Source organism: Argiope bruennichi, chromosome 3 (genome assembly GCF_947563725.1).
Source record: "Argiope bruennichi chromosome 3, qqArgBrue1.1, whole genome shotgun sequence".
Lineage (NCBI taxonomy): Eukaryota > Metazoa > Arthropoda > Arachnida > Araneae > Araneidae > Argiope > Argiope bruennichi.
Genome location: NC_079153.1, coordinates 31,568,993 through 31,591,870, shown reverse-complemented (window position 1 = coordinate 31,591,870; position 22,878 = coordinate 31,568,993). Strand labels below are relative to the sequence as shown.

At 26.4% G+C, this 22,878-nt stretch overlaps 1 protein-coding gene across 1 annotated transcript; it reads left to right on the top strand.

Moving 5' to 3' along the window:
* Positions 1-21: 21 nt before the first annotated feature.
* On the top strand, positions 22-20,178 carry LOC129964037 (WW domain-containing oxidoreductase-like). Its single transcript, XM_056078703.1, has 10 exons — positions 22-289; positions 3,106-3,226; positions 4,703-4,767; positions 10,956-11,013; positions 12,719-12,897; positions 15,346-15,452; positions 15,673-15,761; positions 16,283-16,468; positions 17,726-17,987; positions 19,908-20,178. The coding sequence occupies exons 2-10, from the start codon at positions 3,132-3,134 to the stop codon at positions 20,118-20,120; spliced, it is 1,254 nt and encodes a 417-aa protein (XP_055934678.1). The 5' UTR covers positions 22-289; positions 3,106-3,131; the 3' UTR covers positions 20,121-20,178.
* Positions 20,179-22,878: the final 2,700 nt, after the last annotated feature.

The window sequence follows — 22,878 nt, the reverse complement described above, 5'->3', positions numbered from 1 at the left end:
ATGAGTTATGTTTTCGGTTTTCGTTTTGTGGCATTTATAATTAATTATTGGCTAATGCTCTTTTTGTACTTCAGAATTCATCTTATAAATGCCCTTTATTTTATTTCATAATTATTAATAATTTGCATACATAGATTTTCCTAACTTTTCATTCAATAAGATCTTCATCCACGAACTTTGTCAAAGAACATCGTTCATAGCAAAACAAACACTGAATAGCATAAATTTCCTTTAAAAATTCAATAATTTAAAATCTTGTACATAAGCATGGTTTAAATTATCATTTTAGGTAATTTTTTTATTTATTAATTTGTTGGGGAGTATTTTAAAAAGTTATTGCGTAATATTTTTACATTTTAAAATATATAAACTAGTATCCCTTTTAGCAAGTGATTTTTCTTTTAAAAATTTTTGGTAATATTCTTACACAGAAGTATTTAAAAAAACGTACAAAGGTTACTAATTGCATGTAAAATGGCATTCATGTATTGTAAAAATGTTACTGGATCTGATAAATAGCATTATGTCGAAGAAGTAAATCAGTTATTCTATCTGTAATGGAATATCATCAATATATGTTTGTTGTATGCCTAGAAATATGTAAAAAATACAAATTTTTATTATTCCAAGCAAAGTATTATTTTTAAAAGAACCTTGCATTATTTTTTCAGAAGCCACCAATTACGTGATTATTAATTGTTATAAAAGTCCTTTCCATTCACATTGCATTCTATCAATCACAATTTATGCTAAATTCTATGTTTATGCCTATATATAATACTTTATAATATTCCATGCAATATTTAGCTGTAGGATAGTCTGAAAGGGAATGTTTTACCTTTCCTTAGGAGTGCATTTTTAATATTCTTGTACAGTTATAAGACAAAAACTAATTTTATGAGTTGCTTTCTCAATAAGTTATTTAACTGGTAAAACATAACTGGATTTATAACTTTCAACCAGTCTTTTCATATTTAAAGTTTTTCAATAATTGAGGCATTATTTTGCAAACAAATTTCTTTAACTCTTCCTGTTAACTATCTGAGTGAATTTTTGTTATATACTTTTCTGAAAGAATGGCAGATTATAATGATGTAACCTATTTAATTTAGTCATATTGACACCCTGCTTTGAAAGAGTACTAAGCTTATTTTAATGAGAACTTCATGATTTCGAATTATTTTTGCTAGCAGTTCTTTTTCTAAACTTTTGCACATCCCAGCATTAAACATATCATACTGCATAAATAATGTTTTTTTTTTATCATACTACAACTATAATGGAATTACACTTAACTGAGACTTCTTAGATCTCCAATCATAGATATTTATATTAGGCCATTGCATCCCATAAAAATATAACTTGTGTATGTTATTGCTCTTAAACTCTATTGTGATGTAACAATTTTTCATTACTTGCACTCGCATCATTTAGTTGGCTACTCATACTCCTTGTTTTGGTATTTGGTGTCTAAAAGTATTTTTCATTTTCTCTTTTCTTGGAAACCTAGTTTTACTTCAAAAATCATTTGTGAAGACAATTATCATGTATTTGAAACTTTTATCTTGTAATAAAATGCAGTGGGTTGAATATACTTTTGTAATATTGAACTAAATTGTTGCTCAGAACTTTATGAGATTTTAGTATGAAGTAAAGGAAAAAAATTGAATCTTCTTTTGCACATATGATGGTAAAGGAAAAAACAAACAAACAAAAGAATGTTTGAAAGTGGAGACAATTATAAGAGAGTGCCTTTATATTAACCACTTGTGATTAGCAAACATTGGCTTAAATGCATGCCATTGGCAAACTTTAGAATTAATTGCATGTCATTAACTAGCACAATCAATGGATTGATATGACTAATGATTAATGGCTGGTTTAAATAAATTTGATATCTTTAGTGATTATTTGCTAGCATAAGGTTATCATATAAGTAGTTATAAAAGGAGTGAATAATAAATCAGAATAGATGTTTTTAGATGAGTTTTATGGCTGAAGATTGTATCCATACCAAGTCTTTTAATTTTTAAAAAATATTTTCATTAATGTGCAAATATTTAGCTATATTTCTGCTAAATTCTTCCTCATATTAACTTGCTTACTACTGAAAAAAAAAAAAATTACTGAAAATAACTCACTTAAAAGAAAATCAATAAACAATGCATGCTATTGACAAATTTTATTGTTAACCATATGCTTTTGGTAATTATAGTCAAGTTTTAATTTTTTTTTTTAACCTTTTAACATCATGTTATCTTTGGCAATTATTTCTGACCAGCTGTTAATACTAAAGTACTCAATAAAAATTATATGTTAATGGAACTTTTTTCTAAAATTCCTTGCTTTTCTTTTATTATTTTAGATATATTTGTTATTTTTATCATATATATATTTTTTTATTGTTTTGCTTTTTAAAGACTTCACATTTCTCTTGCTAATTGCAAAGTAAACAATGGGAAAATTTTGCACATCCACATTATATGTAGCTCTTTAATTTTTTAAATTTTGAATGATGTAAATGATTTTACAATGAATTTCTCTCATTAATATAAGAATTAACTTAGTATGGTGTACAAAACTTAAAGTTATTTTAGTAAAAATGCCTGTTACAAAATTAAAGGCAGCTATTCGGAAGTATTTACATTACATTTAGTTACGATTCAATGTGGATATGGAGTATTGCACATATGGATCATATGATAGTTAGAAACTTGTTTATTCACTAGTTACATAATGTTCAAACTTATTTGGATGTAGCCAGTGAATGTTGAATCATCATTATGCTACACTCATATCCTTTAGATCCATAGTTTGTAATCTTTTTTTGGACCAGTGCCACTATTTGAAATAAAGTAATATTTCAATGCTTCTTCATAAGATTTTATTCCATATTTTATTATACCAATCCATTCTTTAATAATACTCGATTATACCAGATATTAAAATATTGTTGCCTCTGGATCCACTTCCTTTTTCATGGAAGATGCTCATGCTTATTATTTATATTTCTTTAGTGTTTATCAAATATTTTTATGAGTTATATTATTGGTAATTTTAGCATTTTTTTAACTGATTGAATCTAATTCATCATTTTATTTAAAGGAATAACCTGAATCAGCTATTTAAATATGGCTGCTTATTTACCTGATACAGATAGTGAAGATGAATTACCACCTGGATGGGAAGAACGTGCTACTTTAGATGGGAAAGTTTTTTATGCAAAGTGAGATTCTTTTTAATGAAAATTTTATTTCTCACTATCTTAATTGAAGGCACACGTTAATTAATTGGAAATTGTATTGAGGTATGATTGATTGCACAATCTTTAAATTTTTCTTATAATATAAAATCCTTTTATAAAATCACTGCTTGACAAAACTTAAATGTCATAAATTGTTTTGTAATTTATTTCAAAACAGTTTATGACATGAAATGTTTTTGAGAAAAATAGTTTTGAATTCTTTGAATTTATAGAGTTTCAAACATAGAGATTGCGTACTTCTGAGAAATTGCTAAACATTGTCAATGTTTTGAGTATAATAAGGTTTAATCATTGATTTTTATTACTTTATAAAATCTTGAAAAATCTTTTTCTAGAAAATAAAATTAATTTTTATTAGGCTGGTTTAATTTGATATATAATTCAAATTCTGTTAAACATTAAATTTAGTATATTTAAAAGATTCTAATGGAAACAGTACTATAAAGATTGCAAACAAACAAAAACAATTTGTATTATAAAGTTTTAATATAAACATGATCTTCCAGGTGAACATATAAACAAAGGATATTCCCCTTTTCTCTATATAATTTTAAAAATAAAAGAAAACTACAGATTTGTATCCTTTTAAAAGTAAAAACTAATCACTCACAATTAGATGAGAAATGAAGGTTTGATTACTCATTGTCTAGCAAGATTTGTTTTTAATGTTGTAGTCTGTATATTTATAAAGTAAATGTTTAATTTCAACTTTTATGAAAATCTGGAAAAAGATTGTTTTCCAACATATTCTTAGAATGATACTTTCTAGATCAGTGTTTAATTATTCTTCTATAATTTATATAATTTTTCTCTATCTAATCTGTTTATAAAATTTTAATATATAAAAAGTTAAAAATATTTCTTCTTTTATTATTAGGACTACTGAAATATTTTTCATTTTGAACAAACAAAAATTGGCATTTATTTGCAGTGGCATTTATTTGGCACTAATAGCAGTTTTATTATGTTCATTGTGTTTGTAATATCTTCTTTAAAAAATTGGGAAATTATTTTTATATACTAATATTATTTAATTTCATTGAAATTATTTTTATAAATTAATATTATTTAATTCCATCGAAATTATTTTTATATATTAATATTATTTAATTCCATTCTATTGGATGTTTCTAAATTTTTTAAGAACTAATTTTCAAATATTTCCTGTAGGAAAAAATCAATAATCATAACTATATATAAATTATAATCTTTGTTGTATTTGTGTTTAGAAGTTTTCCTATTATGATTATTTAATTGATTAGCCCTTTTTCTTTTTGCAAAAAAATGCTTACATAAACAAAATATGCTGTTTTTGGACTGTTATCAATTACTGTACTCCATATGTTACTGTACATGTATATATTATTTTTATTTTTTTGCACTTAATGTTTTTCTTTCACTCCTATTCATTAAATTTTTCTACTGTGATATTTTCAGTCATGTAACAAAGAGCACTCAATGGTCTCATCCTAGAACTGGAAAGAAGAAAAAAGTGACTGGAGGTATATATTTAATTTTCTTTGTAATTGAAAATGCTTTCATTTATTAACATAAAATTATTAAAACCATATTTCCTAATAAGTTATAAGCAAATAATAATACTATTAGAATTAATTCATTTTCTGTGTATTATTAGAAAAATGTTTAAAATTGATGATAATATTACTATTTTTTGAGGTAATGTATGTCATTCATATCCCTATTAGCAAAAAGATATTGTATAAATATCTCTATAATATTGTTTGATATTTTGAATACTTGATAATATCCTAACAACTGAAGTGAAAATAAGATATTTTAACAGTACTATTAGACATTTTGTACTAAAAGACATATGCAGACTTTTTATTGAGACAAGTTTTTCCATTACATGAACATTAATTTTAGTTTCTCAGATGCAGTAACATAGATAATTTAATACCAAAATTTTTTTTTAAAAAAAAAAACCAGTAATTTGTGTACACATTTGCCAATATTGGAATGGAATGTTTAGCTATTTTATAGTTTTCACTTTTATTTGTTTTATCTGTAATTTTCATGAAGCATCTAAAAACCATGTCAAAATTTTGATCACCACAAACTATTTTTTTTTCTCTAATAATGCCATTTTTTAAATGTAAAGCTATCTTAAGAAAAATCTGCGAGGTTATTTTGTTGATAATGTGGTAACAATTACTCTAACTTGTTTGATTAGACGAAAAAATAATAATTTTATCACAAAAAGCCATAAAAAAATTAACTACCAGATTGGTTATTTCTTAACCAAGAAATCAACACCAATTAAACATCTACTAAATTTCTGAATGTTTCGGAAATTATTTTGGCTATCTAAATGATATTTCTTATTCCAAGATAAATACAATTTAAACATCGAAGCAAAAGAATTTTAGCAATGTGGATAAGAGCATTGTCATTTTTCTAAAGTGAGCATTCTCCGGGAAATAAAGTGGGGAGAAAAGGATATGCCTGATCCACCAAAATATTAACCTAATGAGCAGCTGTAATCTTCCCATGTAGAGAATAACAAGTAGTCCAAGACCATACCAAGATATCACACTCCATATCATAAAATAACCATCTTCATGCTTCCCAGTCAAGAAAAAATGTTTCTGTGGGCATTATACACATATAAACATGTCCAGTTGTTTGAAATATGGAGAAGATTGATTCATCAGACGAGATGACTTGTTGCCGCTATTGTGGAATCCAGTTTCTGTGTGTTTTACACCACTGGTGTCACTGAAAGGCATGACATGATGTTGCCAATCATTTACAAATTTAACTCTTCCATAAATGTTTAAAGCATGAAGTAACCTTTGGACAGTTTTTGCTGAAATAGGGCTCCAGAAATGAATTTTTATCTTAGACGGTAGCAGTACCTGCAAAGCGTTGCCTGTGGCATAACATCTAAAATGGAAAATTAGCTTTAGACTTAAGTCTAGCCTTCACCCGATATGACATGGGAATGTTATGCGGGATCAAAAAGATATTTAGAAATCATCAAAAATAACTACAAAAAATTTTTTTATGGTACACATTCAGAAATATTTAGTGTTAAGCTTTGATACACGATCGTTCGGCACCTTACGAGTTTGACAATTTTTCGGTGGCGCTTTGTTTGGGGTTACATGGCCACCATTTTTTTTTTTTTTTATCTTATTGTATGCTGCTGTATTTTGATCTTCATTTCCCTTAATTTTTTTTCCTGCTGCACATACTCCTTCTGCTTACTTTCATTATTTTCGATTAAATTTTTTTGCATTTATTTCATTTTGATGCATTTATTGACTTTTTTTTCTATATTTCCATGAATTTGCTGCAGCGTTCCTCGGAACCTCACAATTGAAAGCACTATTGCTGCCGCTCACGTCACATTCATCCATTTCACTAAAATTTGGAGCTAAACTATTTTTTTGTTTGAAAATGACTGTATATCAAAGCTGTTCCTCAGTCTAAACAATATGGACAGACTATAGACATTTTCCTATTGAAACCGAGCACATGGATCGAAATTCAGCGCAAAGTACTTATTTTCATGCCAAATATCAGAAACGTTTGTTCTTTCACTTCTTCTCCTGTGTCTCAATTTTAAATGTCTTTCTCTGTGAGCAGACAGGTGAGATTCATTCTGTCTCAGTAATTCAACTGCAGTGCGATTTAAAGAGAGCCGGTTACTTCACTCAGCAGAAGATTCTCATTTGAAGAAAGTGTGGACATTCTTTCTCTGATATTCACTAACCTAATGTTTCTTTTCTCTACATTTTCATTAATGCGTTCATTAACAAACAAAGCATTTTGGCATTTAATGTGCTCTGGCCAAAGTTGAATTTCCTTCTTTTGGGGATAATGAGATTCGAATTACTGTTTGAAATCAGACATAACCAAAGAAATGTATCACATATGAATACCACAGCTCTTGCTATTTGCACATGCAAAGTTTGAGATTTCTACTTACGCGCAATGCACAGATACTGCTGCTTTACGCATGTGCAAATCATAGTAGGAAAATAATTAAAATCATAATTATAAAACTCCTTTTTTTATTTTGATATAACTGCAATATACTAAAACCTTCCCCAATAAATATTCTACAAAATGGTACAAATATCTCCAAAATTAGTTAAGTATTTCTCGAGTTTTTCGGGTTTCAACTTACAGACGCTTTCAGGAGACTTTATTTTATACTATTTATAGATTATCTGTGATAAAAATTACTTGTGTGTTACTAAAAATTACTTATTACTTCACTGTTGTGCTACACTGATACTACATTACCACATTTCGTGTATACTGTCATAAAGGCTTATATAGTATTCCTTGCATGCCCCATGCTCCCTCCTTGCTGCTTGCATAATTGACCAGTTTGATAATTGAGCAACTAGTGTACTACATTCCAGCAATCATGCTATTTCAAACTCTGATAGGTTAGCTATTATTGAATTTTTCAAAGAGTACAGTAAACTCATGCAACATTTGCGACTGGTACTTTAGCTTTCATAACCGCCATGTGGCAGACTTGAGTGCAAAATGACATGCATATTCTGCTTCATTGACATGGACCATGACTTTTTCATGGTTGTTTTATCAGCCTTCTGTACCTTGGGGCCATGATCTTTTGCATAGAAATTGTATCAGTTGTTGTAAGTGGGGATTGATATTTTTGTTTTTCTATTTATTTTAAATAAAAGAAATGCATAATATTAGAAACAATTGTTAATGTTACTTGTAATATGAAAATATGATTTTTTAATAATATTTCTTATGATTTTTCTGTAATATTCAACATTATTAGCTTTGACTCTAAATTTTGATGAAAAGTTACAAAGATTGAGAGCTATGCTAAAATATTTATGATTTCAAATGTTTTATGTATACAGCTGTAATATATTTTATTTATAGTTTATAATACTTTTATTTTTTAACTTTGTTTTGATATACTGTTGAATTCAACTGATCTTACAGCAATTTAAGGTAAAGTGATCAGTGATACCATGTTGGTTCAGTTTGGTAATCTGGTTCTATTTTTCAGACAGCTCTAAAGGCATGATAAAACATTACATGATTTGTGTAAATGCATCTTTTTGTTGTATCAAATAATTTACAAGGATCCCTGCAATCTCTAAGTAGTTTAGTGGTTAAGATACTGGCATAACAAACAGGAGACTTGTGTTCAAGCCTGGGCTAGTGTTTTTTGCTTAAATTTTTTTAAAAAAATTATTTCACATTTATGTAGCAATTTACAAACAGTTTTAATTAATATGTTTTTCATTTTTTTATGCAAAAATAAAAATTTATTCTCCTAATATGTAGATACAATTTAATATTTAAAAGAAAAATAATTATTAGTATGAATGTATTTTTTTAATGCACTTAAATTCATTCATATTCAGAATTAAATTAACATTTTAAAGATATCTCAATTAATATGATGCTAATTTTTTTGTGGAAAAATAAATGTATTTTCTCCTAATACCTGAATTATAATTTAAAAAAATATTAAGATATAGTTTCAATTAATATGTAACTCTTTTATCAATCAAAAATGAATTTCTTAAAAATAAATCTTGAATTATAATTTTATTTTTAAACAGGAAAAATAATTACATATATAATGTGAATGATGATAAATGTTAACTAAGTTATTGACATCTTAAAAATATTTCATTAATTTTTTTATTACATACAAGAGACAGAATGGTAATTATCGTAAAAACATTTCAAACAAGATAGATATATTTTGCATCTTGCAAAATTCATAAATAATGACTATCCACAAAAAAAAAACCTTAAAAGTATTGATAAAAACAAAAACAAATTTCATTTACTTAAAAAAAATATTTTTTTTTCTTCAGAAAATCAGTCAGTGCACAAAGAATATTATATGTTACTAAAAATTTTGAACCATCTGCCTATGCATTCCATAGCCTAACATCTGCTTTCTACTTTTTCTTTTCGATTATTAACATTTTGAATGTTTGTGGATATAATTTTATTTATTTCCGCTGTTTTCTTTAATTCCCGATTTAAATACAGCTTTGTTGAGTCATTATAAATAATTTGTCTTATTAAAATCCAAAAATTTAAAACTTTTAATGATTTTAAGATAAAAATAGTTATTTTAAAATATTTTTATATTTAAAATTATATTTATAATTATTTTAACACTTAAAAATCAAATTATAGTTATAATTCAAGAACAATATACATGAACATAATTATTTTTCTTTTAAAAAATTAGTTATAACTTGTGTATTAAGAGAAAAATATATTTATTTTTTCCATATAAAAATGAGTATCATAGTAATTGAAACCATCTTTAAATTGTTAATTTAAGTAATTCTGAGTATTTAGAAAAATGCATTCATGTTTATAATTATATTTCTTCTAAAAATTAAATTGTAATATTAGGAGAATAAATATTTATTTTTGCATAAAAAATGAACAACATATTAATTAAAATGGTTTGTAAATTGCTAAATTAATTGGAAATAAATTAGAAAAAATGCTAATCCAGGATCGAACTTGGATCTCCCATTTGTTATGTCAGTGTCATAACCAATATACTAGTCAGGTTTAAGCAATGGTGGTACATTATTGGTATATAAGCTATGCAGAAAATTTGAGGGGCCATTTCTCGAAATTGACTGACTATTGCACTTTAATATTTTCGTGAGTGAGCATTCTAAATGTGTACTACCTTTATACTAAACACTCATTCCGAATTGAATTTTCAACCTCGTACCCTCCCCTTGTCAGATCTATTATGAACAAAATGTGACTCTCTAACCTAACTGTTTTACCAATTGAAAGTTGTGTAATTTAATAGAAAGTGTGGATTTTGGTAGTCTAATTTCAAAATTTACAGAACAAAAAATTAGAAAAAAATAGATTTTGAGTATCATGTTAAAGAACAGTTTGTTATATTAGAGACTAAAGAACAAAACTTCTTAACTATTAAATGTTATTAATAAATTGTATAATATTAATGAAAATAAAGTATGTACTAGGTACTATCATCATTAATTTTTTTTTATGTTATACTCTAAACTGGCTTAGTAATAAAAGATCAATTGACATATTTTTCATTCATAAAAAAATATTTACTGAATAATTAATATTTTTTGTTCTTTATAGAAACAACTGAATAAAATAAATTGCTTTGTTAATAAATTTTATTTTATATTTTTGTGAACATTGGTGTGACAAATTAAAACTCTGCAGCAAATTCCAAAATATCTTATTATGCCATTGTTATTGAGGTGGCTATAAATTGTCACATTCTGTTAGAAATATTTATAATTTAATCAGTTGAAAGATTCTGAATGCTTTAACAATAGAGAAATTTAATAGAATGTCAGTATGCGTAAAAAATATTGATATCATAAAAAATATGCAAACATAATTTCTTGTGAATTTTTCATTGAAAAATTGTTTTGAGGAAAACATTATGCCTAATATAATATTTTTCAATTTTTTTAATCCTTTTTGAAGCTAATATATATTTTTTTTTATTAGCATTGTATAGTAATCTACATTGCAATTTACCATTTAAACTTTCTTTTTTATGATCTTAATAATATTTAATATTTAGTTTCAATATTTATTTCATGAAATACATAACTTGATAACTAAATAACTTGAAGAATTAAATTTTAAATGTTTATTTTAAAAATTTCTTTATATTTTACAGAACTTCCACATGGTTGGGAGAAGAAAGTGAATGAAGATGGCAATGTTTTTTATGTTGAGTAAGTAACATTGAGTTGAGTTATAAATATTGTAAATGAGTATTGTGTAACTGCATCTCCAACTTTTTCCATATTTAATCACTAATTTATTTGATTTTGCACTAATATTTATAACCATCAATGACAAGTTAAAAAAAAAGACCTTAAAACATTATTAGGTGAAAGAAAATTAAATTCATATCTGCTCTACTTACTATCTAATTTTGTAGTATTAATAAATTGAACTGTGATTACTACTGCATTAAAATAATGGAAACATCATAAACATATACAAGAATCTTTATTAAAAAGGTACAGGTTGCCTTTATCATGTCAGCTTAGATTTGTCTAGAAAGAAAGATGTTTACGATTGGAAAAATCTCTATTTCACGAATAGGAGCATTATCAGCCTGGAAAATTCAATATCCTGCAGGAAACAAACTTAACATCATAGGATGGATATTGTTAACTAATGATCCATGGTTCTCCATATTTCCCTCCAGTGATCTTTTCTTACAGAGTAAAAATTGGACTAGAAAACCACAACATGGACTGCCTATATCATAACAGATTCACTTCTATGCCTGATAGTTGGAAAGAGACAATCACAATTATATGCTTCTACTGGTGTCCTCTAAATGTATACCTATTCTTTTGTAGGAAAAAATTTGAAAGATGATTCATCTGATCATGTAACTGTCTTCCACTTATCAACCACCAGGTTTTGTGGTTATGACACCATTATAGATGATGTTTGGCATTAACATCAGTGAAAAATTACATGGGAATGGCTGCTCTGTTTATAAAGGTGCTACCTATCTGTAATTATTGACACTAGAAAAATCTAGATGCTGATTGAGCTCTGCAGTCACTTTGATGCCTTTGTCTTCTTTTTTGAACATTACAATTCACTTTTATATCTGTTAGTCTCTTTCACTCAGCTTTCCTTCTACCTATATCTTGCATTTTTAAGCTTGTCTTTCCTGTTATGACTTTAGAACCCTATCTGAAATGCTTAAGAACTGGGATGTTTCAGTCTTATTTGCTTAAGCTAGTTAAGCTCCTACAATTTGGTCTTTTTGAAAGCATGTGGAGTCTGACATTTTATGCTTTTGACAAAAATCAAAAATGCATACAACTTCACTAAATCTACTTCATACTATTACATGATATATACTTTTTATATAAAAAAAACTGGTACTGGTAAGAAAACTGGAATATATTTTAATGCTTATGAAACATGTTCTTGTCATTTTTATTCACTGGTGTTTCTATTATTTTTATAACCACTGTACATCTTAATAGTATTATAAAGTGATAGATTAAATGGAAATATTCTAATAAAATGGCTGAGTATGACTTTTCTGTCTAAAACGTTTATATTTTGTGAAGTAAAGTGGCAAATGGATTGAATGAAATACCATATTTATCTATAATAAAACTCATAAATATAGTAAAAGATGAATTTAATGCAAATTGAAACATCACGATCTAAATTTAAAGGGCAATATTTTACTAATGTAAATAGGAAATAAAAGTTTAAATTCTAAAATTGCATTAAGTATTGTAAATTCACATTATACAACATTATTTCAATTACATTCTATTGTTAACATAGTTCTAGCAATTTTTTTTTATATGCAATGTTTGATCTTTGAAAAGTAATCAAATGTTAGAAGCTTCACATATTTTATATTCCATCCTGAAATAGTTTGTTTTCTTTCAGTCACGTTAACCACAAAACTACTTATACAGATCCAAGGTTGGCTTTTGCTGTGGAGGAGAAAGAATTTCCAACAGATATTCGGCAACGGTTTGATGCTAGTACTCATGCACTACAGATACTTCATGGTCGAGATTTAGGTGGAAAAGTGGCTATCATAACTGGGGCAAACTGTGGTATAGGTTAGTTGTAAATATTTTGTAGTTTCTTTTATATTCTTAAGGATTTGCTGTGTATATCATTTGATCATAGCTTAAAGGTTATTAATAATGAAAAACGCAGTACATGCAATTTTAAAGTTCCACAAAAATATTAGTATAATATATATAAAGATATAAAATGTAAAAAATTAAAAAAAACCCCTAAATATAAAAATTAAAAAATACAACACTAAATATAAAATAAATAATTGAATATATAGATACCTATAGTTAAAATAAATACTGATTGCTCAGTGGAAATAAATTTGTTACTTTTGAGCATTAGCCATCATAGGTATAAACTAATCAATCAAAGAATGACTTCTAAATTAAGACATTTTAATTTGCCTTGGAATCTAGGTTATAACAAGACAATTTGTTTCCAATATTTTGTCTTTATAATTTCTTAAATAACAAAATGCAAGTAGATTTAAAGATTTCCTTTGTAATTGTATTTAGTTAAAAATTGAAAATAACTTTGCCAACTTTTGGCACTGTATTAATTTTTTTGATAAAATTTTCAATGATAATTTCTTTATTGCTGTAAAAATTATTGCTGTACACAAAATGACATAGAAAAATGGGTTTAATCTTAATTAATGCAAATAGTTTAACGGCAAATAACGACTTTATTTATTTATAAAAGAGTAATAATTTAAATTTATACAGGTGTTAAGAAATTGTTACAATATGTGGCCATGGTGAAAAAAAGGTTTTAACATTCCAAACATCATCCAATCAACAAAAACAACAACAACAACAAAAAAAAAAAAAACGAAATTATGTTCTATATTTTTTTCTTTGCAAGCATAGTGCATTTATATTTCTGTGCTCATTTTGATACAATTTTTCTCAAGAATTTACATTTGTTTTCATTTATTTGATGTCAGAGTACTGTTTACTTGATTTAATGTTTATTAATTAAAACAGAATTAATGGATTGCCTAATTAAATCACTATAAAACTAATTTTTTTTTCACTTTTTCCCCCTACATACGGGGTGCAAAATTTGCAATCCATGAATTGCATGTGACGTAATATGAATATTTTTGGATTCAACTAACATAACAGTGTACATCCAAATTTTTAAACAAATTCTGTGGCCTAAATTTATAAATTAATTCTATATAATTGTTAATAATGAATCATAAATTCTGAGTTAAAAAATTTTTTTTTATGCCTTAAAACTGAATTTAGAATAAAGTTTGATGAATCTCCGTTATTGGAAGAAAAGTTTCTTCCACTTTCTTGGTACAAATTGAAGCAATAAAGATCCAATGCTGTTTAGATTTGAATGCAAATTTTGTTAAAGTTAGGATGTCCAAAGTTTCCAGCCAGCTAATTAAAAAATATTTGAAAAATTATTGTATGAAATTACTTACATGTTTAGAAATGCTTATTGGTATAAGCAATTACTTTTACTCATGAGAGGAAATTAGTCCTTTTGCAAGGGAATGAATTGCTGCTATTAAACTTGGATCAGTTTTAAAGTTATTTGTTGCAGACAAGATATATCTCAAATAAGAAGATGGAAGTAGAAAAGAGATACCAAGCTTGTCAAGATGAAAGCATTTACTTTACCACTGTCCATGTTCCTTTTTTATTCTTACTTTGAAATAATTCTATGTTTTCTATAATAATTTATTTTTTTGGCTCATATAAATTTAGACTGTGTTTAACATGTTGACTGTCATGTCATTCACATTCATGTGACAACAAAAGTTCTCAATCAGTGTAAAATTTGATATGAGAGGAAAAAGCCTATGTTTAATTTATATCTCCTAGTTTTAACACATTACCAAAATGTGAATCGCCTGTGATTCATACATACTATCTAATAAGATATTTTCCCTCTACCAAAAAAGAGCAATTAAGTAAGCATCTTATTAGATATGGGTCCAAATTACAGTCATTAATCATGGCAACGAACATGTTAGTTGACCTGTGCTAGTGTTTGAGTTGGACACCTTTGATTAATATTATGAATAAAATTTAAAGAAATAGTTTTAAGATTATCTGTCAAGTAGTTATCTTGATAGTTTTTCTTTTAACTTAAGTATATACTTAATTCTCATGAACATTTTGACATAATGGCTATTTTCATAATTTTGGTAAAAAAAAAAAAAACAAGAGCCCTATATTGGATAAGACATTTTTAAATATTTCCCTTCCATTTTGTAAACTATGCATTGATTTTACATTTTCATTTTACTTTACATACCAATTAAATTTTCTCAAAAATGATCTTGGTTTGATTTAATGAAAACCTTTACTTTGAAGAGAAAGTTCAAAATCCAACTTTTTCAGAATGTCATTCTGAAACTTTATGTCCATCAGGGACTTTATTAGTTTTATGAATTATTTCATTATCTGTTTGATTATAAAACATTTAAAAAATATTTTTTAACAATATTTTTATTTCTGTTTTAGGTTATGAAACAGCTAGAGCTTTGGCGTATCATGGATGTGAAGTGTATTTTGCTTGCAGAAACAGAAAAAGTTCTGTGGAAGCAATGGAACGAATTTGTAAAGAAAGGGTTAGTTGACTTACTTAAATTTATAATTATGTTTAATCAATGTTTCTGGCATATTGAAGTAATTAATTTTTGTCATTATTTAGTATTCAAAATAGCAAATAGTATAGTATAATTTTTCTGCCTAATTTGTAATAGCTTAATTTTTCTTTTTTCTTGTTTTTGGAAACATGAATTTGTGATATTGGAATATAATAAAGAATATGTCTCTGTATTTTTATAGCCTAATTCTATAGTTCATTATATTCATTTGGATTTGGAAAGTTTTCAGAGCATTGAAGAATTTTGTGTTAAATTTAATCGTGAGAAAAAGTAAGTCTTATACAGTATATGTTATGCTTTCTTTTAATCTTAAAAATTTTTTTAGATCTTTTAAACATTTGTCAAAACTGTCAATTTCTTATTATTGATGTATCTGTAATTGGTTTAGCATAAAAATTTTAGATAACAGTATTTGATAAAAAATTACATCATTCTGTTTGCATATGAAATGTGCAATCTTTAAATTTTAAAAAGATAATACAAAATATGTAAAATGTATTCAAATTCAAAGGTCAATGAATCCATCTGTCTTTGGATAATTTAAAAATCAAATTGTGTCCTTAAATGTCTACTTTAAATCATTATTAATAAATTATATATTGAAATTTTTTATATATATATATATATATATATATATATAAGATTGTAGTATATTGATGGTTTTTATTCTAAAAGGACTATAATTACTTTTTTTAACATTTTTTTTAATAAAATTATATTTTTAAAAATTACATTAAATTATTTTTTATATTTTTAAAAATAAATTTATCTAATTTTTTTTTTATTGTTAGGCATATCAACATGCTCATACTGAATGCAGGCACTTTTGGTCTTCCATTTTCCATAACAGAAGATGGTTTTGAAACAACTTTTCAAGTTAATCATTTAGGTCATTTCTATTTAGTTAAATTACTAACGCCTTTGTTAATCAAATCTGCACCTTGTAGAGTTGTAGTTTTGTCATCAGAAAGCCACAGGTAAAATGAATTAATAATATGGCTGAAATGAATTAATGTAATATGGCTGAATTAATTTAATTATAACGAAGATATGATTTGTTTTCTTATTCGGATTAACTACCAAATTGTTAATTTTGAATTGAAATTTAAATGAATTATTTCAAGAATTCAAATTTAATTACATTGAACTCTTAATCATATGATGTGATATTGATTCTTTCTAAGTGAATATTTAAATCCTAAACTAAAACTATTTATATAAGCTACATCATAAGTATTTTTTTAATTTTATTTACCATTTTGCTTTATCATTTAGATTATTTGGTTGCACAATGAATATCTTGCTGACCCAGCAAATATCAATATATAACAAAGTTTTAAATAAAAATTCTATAGCTTAATTTTTTTTTAATGCTTAATTATGTATAATTATTTATAGCAAATCATATTATTCAAAAAGTTTTTATTTTTCCTGATTTTCTTCATAGATATAGTATTTATTTACATACATTATCTAAACCAGTATCAATAATTATTTAGAAGTATTTGAGATCTAATTGAAGTTAAAATTCGATGAAATTAGAATACCTGAAGTTTACAGATATTTGTTTCTGGTTTAATAACAATAAATAAATGAATAAATCGAATTATTTCCATGCACTTATTGATACAAATAATTCCATTGTTTATAAAATGAACTGTCTCTTATCAGATTCAAAATTACTATCTGCTACTTTGAATCAGTTTTTTAAATTAATTTCTGAGGACCATTATCCTTTGAAACAGAAACGATTATAATCTTAGAAGAGATTCCAAGCATCAGTTAATGTTCTCTTCATTCATTGTATTATTGCCCTTTTTCACTTTTATTCTATGTTTTGAAATGAACATGTTTATATAAAAATTGAAGGTTTAATTATTTTTTTAGGAAGCCTACATAATTTTAGAATTTGTTTAGTTGGGACTTGCTAATATCTGAATTTGATACTTTGTACTAGATAATTATTATACCTATATTTTTAAAATCTGTTGTCAGAAGATAAAATATATCTTAAAATTCTCTTTTTAATCAAAGAGATTTTAAGATTAAATATATTTCTTTAAGAACCATTCACCTAATAACATCTAAACAAATAAAATGGCTGCAATATGCCACTATCTTTCTTGTATATATCATTGAATATTTCATGACAATAATTCTGAAAGAGTTTTTAGAGTGCCAACTTCTTTTGTAAATATATATCATTGATTTTTTTTTTTTTTTTTTCATTCCAGGCAGTCATTTATTACCAAAGAAAATATTTCTGAAGAGAGACTCTCTCCTAAAACTGGATATGGATTTTTTTCAATCACTGCTTACAATAACTCAAAATTATGTAATATATTGTTTTCTAATGAATTAAACAGACGTCTCTCAGGTTTTAAAATATTTTCCAATGCTGTGCATCCAGGTAATCTAGTCAGCAGTTATTTGTCTCGTAACTGGTGGCTGTACAGATTGTTATTTGCTTTTGTTAGACCCTTCACAAAATCGTTGGTAAGCAAAGTGTACTACTATTCTCAATCTCTACTAATAATAGTGATGAATGTGTATATTTGTTTATGTTGCTGCTCTATTGGCCAGAACGTGTGGTATAGAGATATAAAATTCTGCACATATATATTTTGGAAGGTGCAAACGTGCTTCTCTGAGTGTACATTTGCCTCTGAATGTACACCTCTATTTCCAGAAATATTACAGCACAAAAATAAATTTTACATCATCTTAAAGTTCGAAAAATTATCAATAATGCTAATTTAATATTAATGCTAATTTTTTTAAAAAAAAATTTACATTTTTTCACCTTATTTCCAACAATAGATTGCATTATTACCCTAAGTGTCAAACCATTCTTATTGCTTCATCAAACATTTAAACAAACATATAATTTTTCTTCCATTGTTGAAAGTTAAAGCAGAAAGATTTTATTTAATATCTGCGTAATTTACAAAATGAACAAAAAAGTGACATTGCAATGCTGTAAAAACTGTAAGATCAATGAACTGAATATTAACTAACCATTTCTAATAGCACTATGATGCCATGAGAGTAGTTTGCATTTGAGAGGCATTCACGAAGACAGTCAACAGAAAACACATGCAAAACAATAAAAATAATATTTTAATAGTAGACATTTGACAGAATCACGGACATGAAGATAAATCTAAACGATTTAACTGAAATGAAATATAATCAATATCCCAATCAAATCAAACAACTAGTTTTAAACAATTACACATTGTAATAGAAAGTATAATAATTATAATTACTTTTAATATTGCTTCGTTGCTATATAGAAATGGCAGGGTAAATTCTCTTATCTATATTTTATTAAATTGAAGTGATAAAAGAATAATGTAACAATTCTGAAAACTTTTTATTTTAACTATTATAAAGCTGGATAATATTTCTCTGAAATAGATTAAAATTTAATTACAATAACTAGAATATCAGCTATTAAGATAATCCATACATGCACAGTTGCATTGTGCTGCCAAATTATCATATAATTCAAATAAAGAAATTTATTCTGTAAAGCCATTTGAGAGAAAAATTTATTAAATAAAAAATTCTTTTTCAAAAATTTTTATCAGTTTACATTTTTTCAAAAACAAAAATATGTAACATTTCTCTTAAAATCTCAATTTCTCTCTTTTTTTACGCCCAAATTATTTTTTACTTTCATTGCTTAAATTACAGCTCTGTTCATATACATATGCATGCACATATACATATATGCACGCACACACACAAATACTGAAATTATAATGTCATAAAGTGATATTGGTTGTAAAGAAAGAAAAAATAATTCTAAAATACAGATAAAAAATAAAGGAAGATAAAAATTGCCTAGCTTTAGTAAAAAAGAAATGTTGATGAGCTAAAGGGGGAGGTGCAAGAATAGGAGTTATTAGAAGAGGATATTTATTTGTAAAGCCTCTTTTTACTTTGCTTTGATCATTAAAACTTACTTTTATTACTTATGAAATGAAATTGATCAAATGAAAGAGAGTAGAAAAAACTTGCACGATATTTAGCCAAGAGAGAATATGCATATTTCTTATAGTTATTCTTATCTTTATAGTTATTTATTTCTCTATGATCTAAATGGACTTGGTTAATCATTCTCTTGTTCTATTTCAAAACATTTTGGAAGATGAATGGAGATAAATCTTGTAATTTTTAGCCATTGTTGTGTGATAAGGATGTTCCCCATGTTTTTTCATTATACAAATTCTATTTTCTAAGTAATTCTGGTTTATCATTTACTCAGTTTTTAAAATGTGTTCAAATCTGTGCAAAATGCAATTCTTTAAAACTATCGATATCATGAACTTTAATTTTCGTAAATAGAAAAAAAATTAAAAAATAATAACTTTTTAAAATTCATTAAATCCTGTTTCTTTTCCATTCTAGACGCAAGCAGCTGCCACGACTGTATATTGCGCAATATCATATGAATTGGAAGGTGTTGGTGGCATGTATTTCAATAATTGTTACAGATGCCGATCTTCAAAAAGTGCAGATGACGAAGACCTGGCAAAACTTTTGTGGGAGCTGAGTGAAAATATGATTGCACGTTCTCTGGAAAACAGAAATAAAAAGACTAAAGACAAATGTATTAAATGACATCACATGTGTATATAACATTTTAAATATATTACTGAAAATAAAATGGTATCATCAATATCAGTTTCCTTACAAACCTGCGTCTTGGACTACCTATTCCCTCTTCCATTATACATTAAAAATATTTTGTTAAATATATGATTAATACTTTTGCTGTTGTATATATTTTTATTAAATTGCTAAAATAAAATTTACTTTTGTAATATAATTTGATTTTTTAAGAAATTGATACTATTGCAATGCAAATTATTACAAGTGATATTTTGTCCATAGGGGCTGCTGAGCTGTACACTGCAGCTTTGAAATTATTTTTAGTTACATTTTCATTTTGTCTGATTTGTTTGCTTTTCCATTATGAAAGTTAGTTGCCCTCTTTGTGAGTAAGATGGTCAACAAGAAATGAAAAAAGCAATAAAAACTTGAAAATAAACTAGTAATATATAGAAAAAAAATTCAATTCTTACTTAGGTCAACAAAGAAAAATTTTATTTTAGTTACTTTTTATCAAATAATTATCAAAAAAATTGTTATTAAAAAATAAGTATAAAAAAATTATTGATTTTCGCAAGAATCGAACTCTGAAAAATACTGAAATCCTTGCATTTTACCAATTGAGCTACCGTCTGTTGATTTCAGTTTTCATTACAAGCTGCTAAAACTATTTAAAGTATTAAAATTAATTAATGAATTAATATTTGAAAAAACTATATTTATATCAAGTGTCAACCACTACAAGTTTTAAAAAATGTATTTGAACTTGAGTGGATGTATAAAAAGTATTTTATTAACGATTGAAAATTTGAATAAGATATATAAATATATGAAAGGAGAGTGTGAACTAATAGTAGGAAATGAAAAAGAAGAAAGAAAAACAGGGGGTTATTAGGGTTTAGTTTATGAGTAATTCGCGAAAGACCACTGTGTATATAATTGGCTGATTTTTGTAGATGAAAACAACCCTTTTTATTCAAAAACACTAGAGTTGCGATCAGACCAGTCCTGGCTTGGAATACAGCAAACTGATCCCTCCTCCTCCTTTTTTTTTTTTTTTTTTTTTTTTTTCCCCTCATTCTTATTTAGAATTTTCCTTCATTCTCTCAGTCCCTGTCCCCATCTGTAATTGATTATTGATGAGTTTTGGTTTCAATTCTTGCTGTCTGAATGGAAGCACATATGGTTTATAGATATTCATTTTCTTTTGTTAAAGGCCACTCTTTGAAAAAAATTATTTGAATAATTTGCTAATATGTTATTCAGTTGAATATTTTGATAGTGGGGAATCTATTTTTATTAATTATTACATACATGAAATGATGAGCATTAAATATTATTTATTGCACATATTCGATATTCATTTTTGGATAAGTATTTCAAATGGAGTGAGCAGTGATAGAAATGTGCTTACATTGGGGGGGGGGAGGGATGTGTGTGTATGTGTGATACATTTATCATCTGAATCACCATTCACATAATTTTCTGATGACATCATATACTGATTGTTTGACATTTTTGAAATATATTAAACTTTTTAACTTGCCTACTTCTGGGTAAAATAGCTTTTTCAAATTGCAGTTTCTTAATAGATATTATTTGTAGCATTGCAACTTTCCGCGCTGCCACTGCCTTTTCCATCCAATAATGTGGACAATTCATGTGGTGCATTTGATCATCAAATGACTTCTTGAAAAAATAGCAAATTTCATTTCAGAATCAATGTTTGTAAATATTTTGTAAGAATTTTGGTTTAGGGAATAAGTTTCGTGCTTTACCGAGAAAAATAGAAAAAGAGATATTTATTTTGTGCTTCTCATACCTGTAGAAAAATTTATTATTTCGTTGATAGCTTGTATTCCTCGGAAACCTCATACTTCCGATTAATTAAATCTCATTTCTAATTTTATTATTTCTAAATTAATTAATTTTGAAATAGAAAGGCAGGACTGGCTTTTAGCCGATTGCCTTTAATAGGAACTTTGCGCCAGTGCTTCAAAAATGTACTCGAATTTATTCAAAGCAAAATCAATTACCGGTTTATTTTTTATTGTAGTATTTTTTTTAATCTAGGATTTTTTTTAATGTTTTAAATTTCTTTTGCTGATCTATGTGATCCCTTTTTTTATAATCATTAGTTTTGCAGAAGTTCAAAAAAGAGTGAGAGAATGAAAAAAGCATATTGTTTAATCACTCCTCGCAGATATCACCGTTTCCTGCATAGGGAAATAGTTTTCTGCCGCGGGCCTTAGCAGGCATTGAAAATCAAATTGGGCCTCTCTGTCAGGCTTGGGACAGAAGAGGTTGTTTGTAGCTTAAAATTTATAAATATTTGTTCCTTTGAAAAAAGACACGGGGAGTTCTAGCAATTCTCTGTAAGAAGAAGTCCTTTCTCTCACACATATCCTGAGTGGAAGGACTCCATATTGTCTTATGTGTAATAAGTCCCACTTGTCGTCAGATAAGCTGGTAAATTAGTCAGCCAGCACCTGGTGTAATTTGAAAAAGCCTTCGGACTGCGAAATTTATAGAAAAGGGTTTGAAGTAGATGGATCGTAATAGATTTATGGTCGAACTAGATAATCTGTTTAATTTGAATGTTTTTCATTGTAATTCGTCGGCAATTCGAAAATTTTCTTTGGTGCCTTGGCCTTATTAAAATGATGTTAAAATATCATCAGTTTAAAGTCGAACCTACAAATTATATTTTAGAAAAAATTTCTGGATTATTTTCATTAGTTGAATACAACCGTATTTTATTCCCACA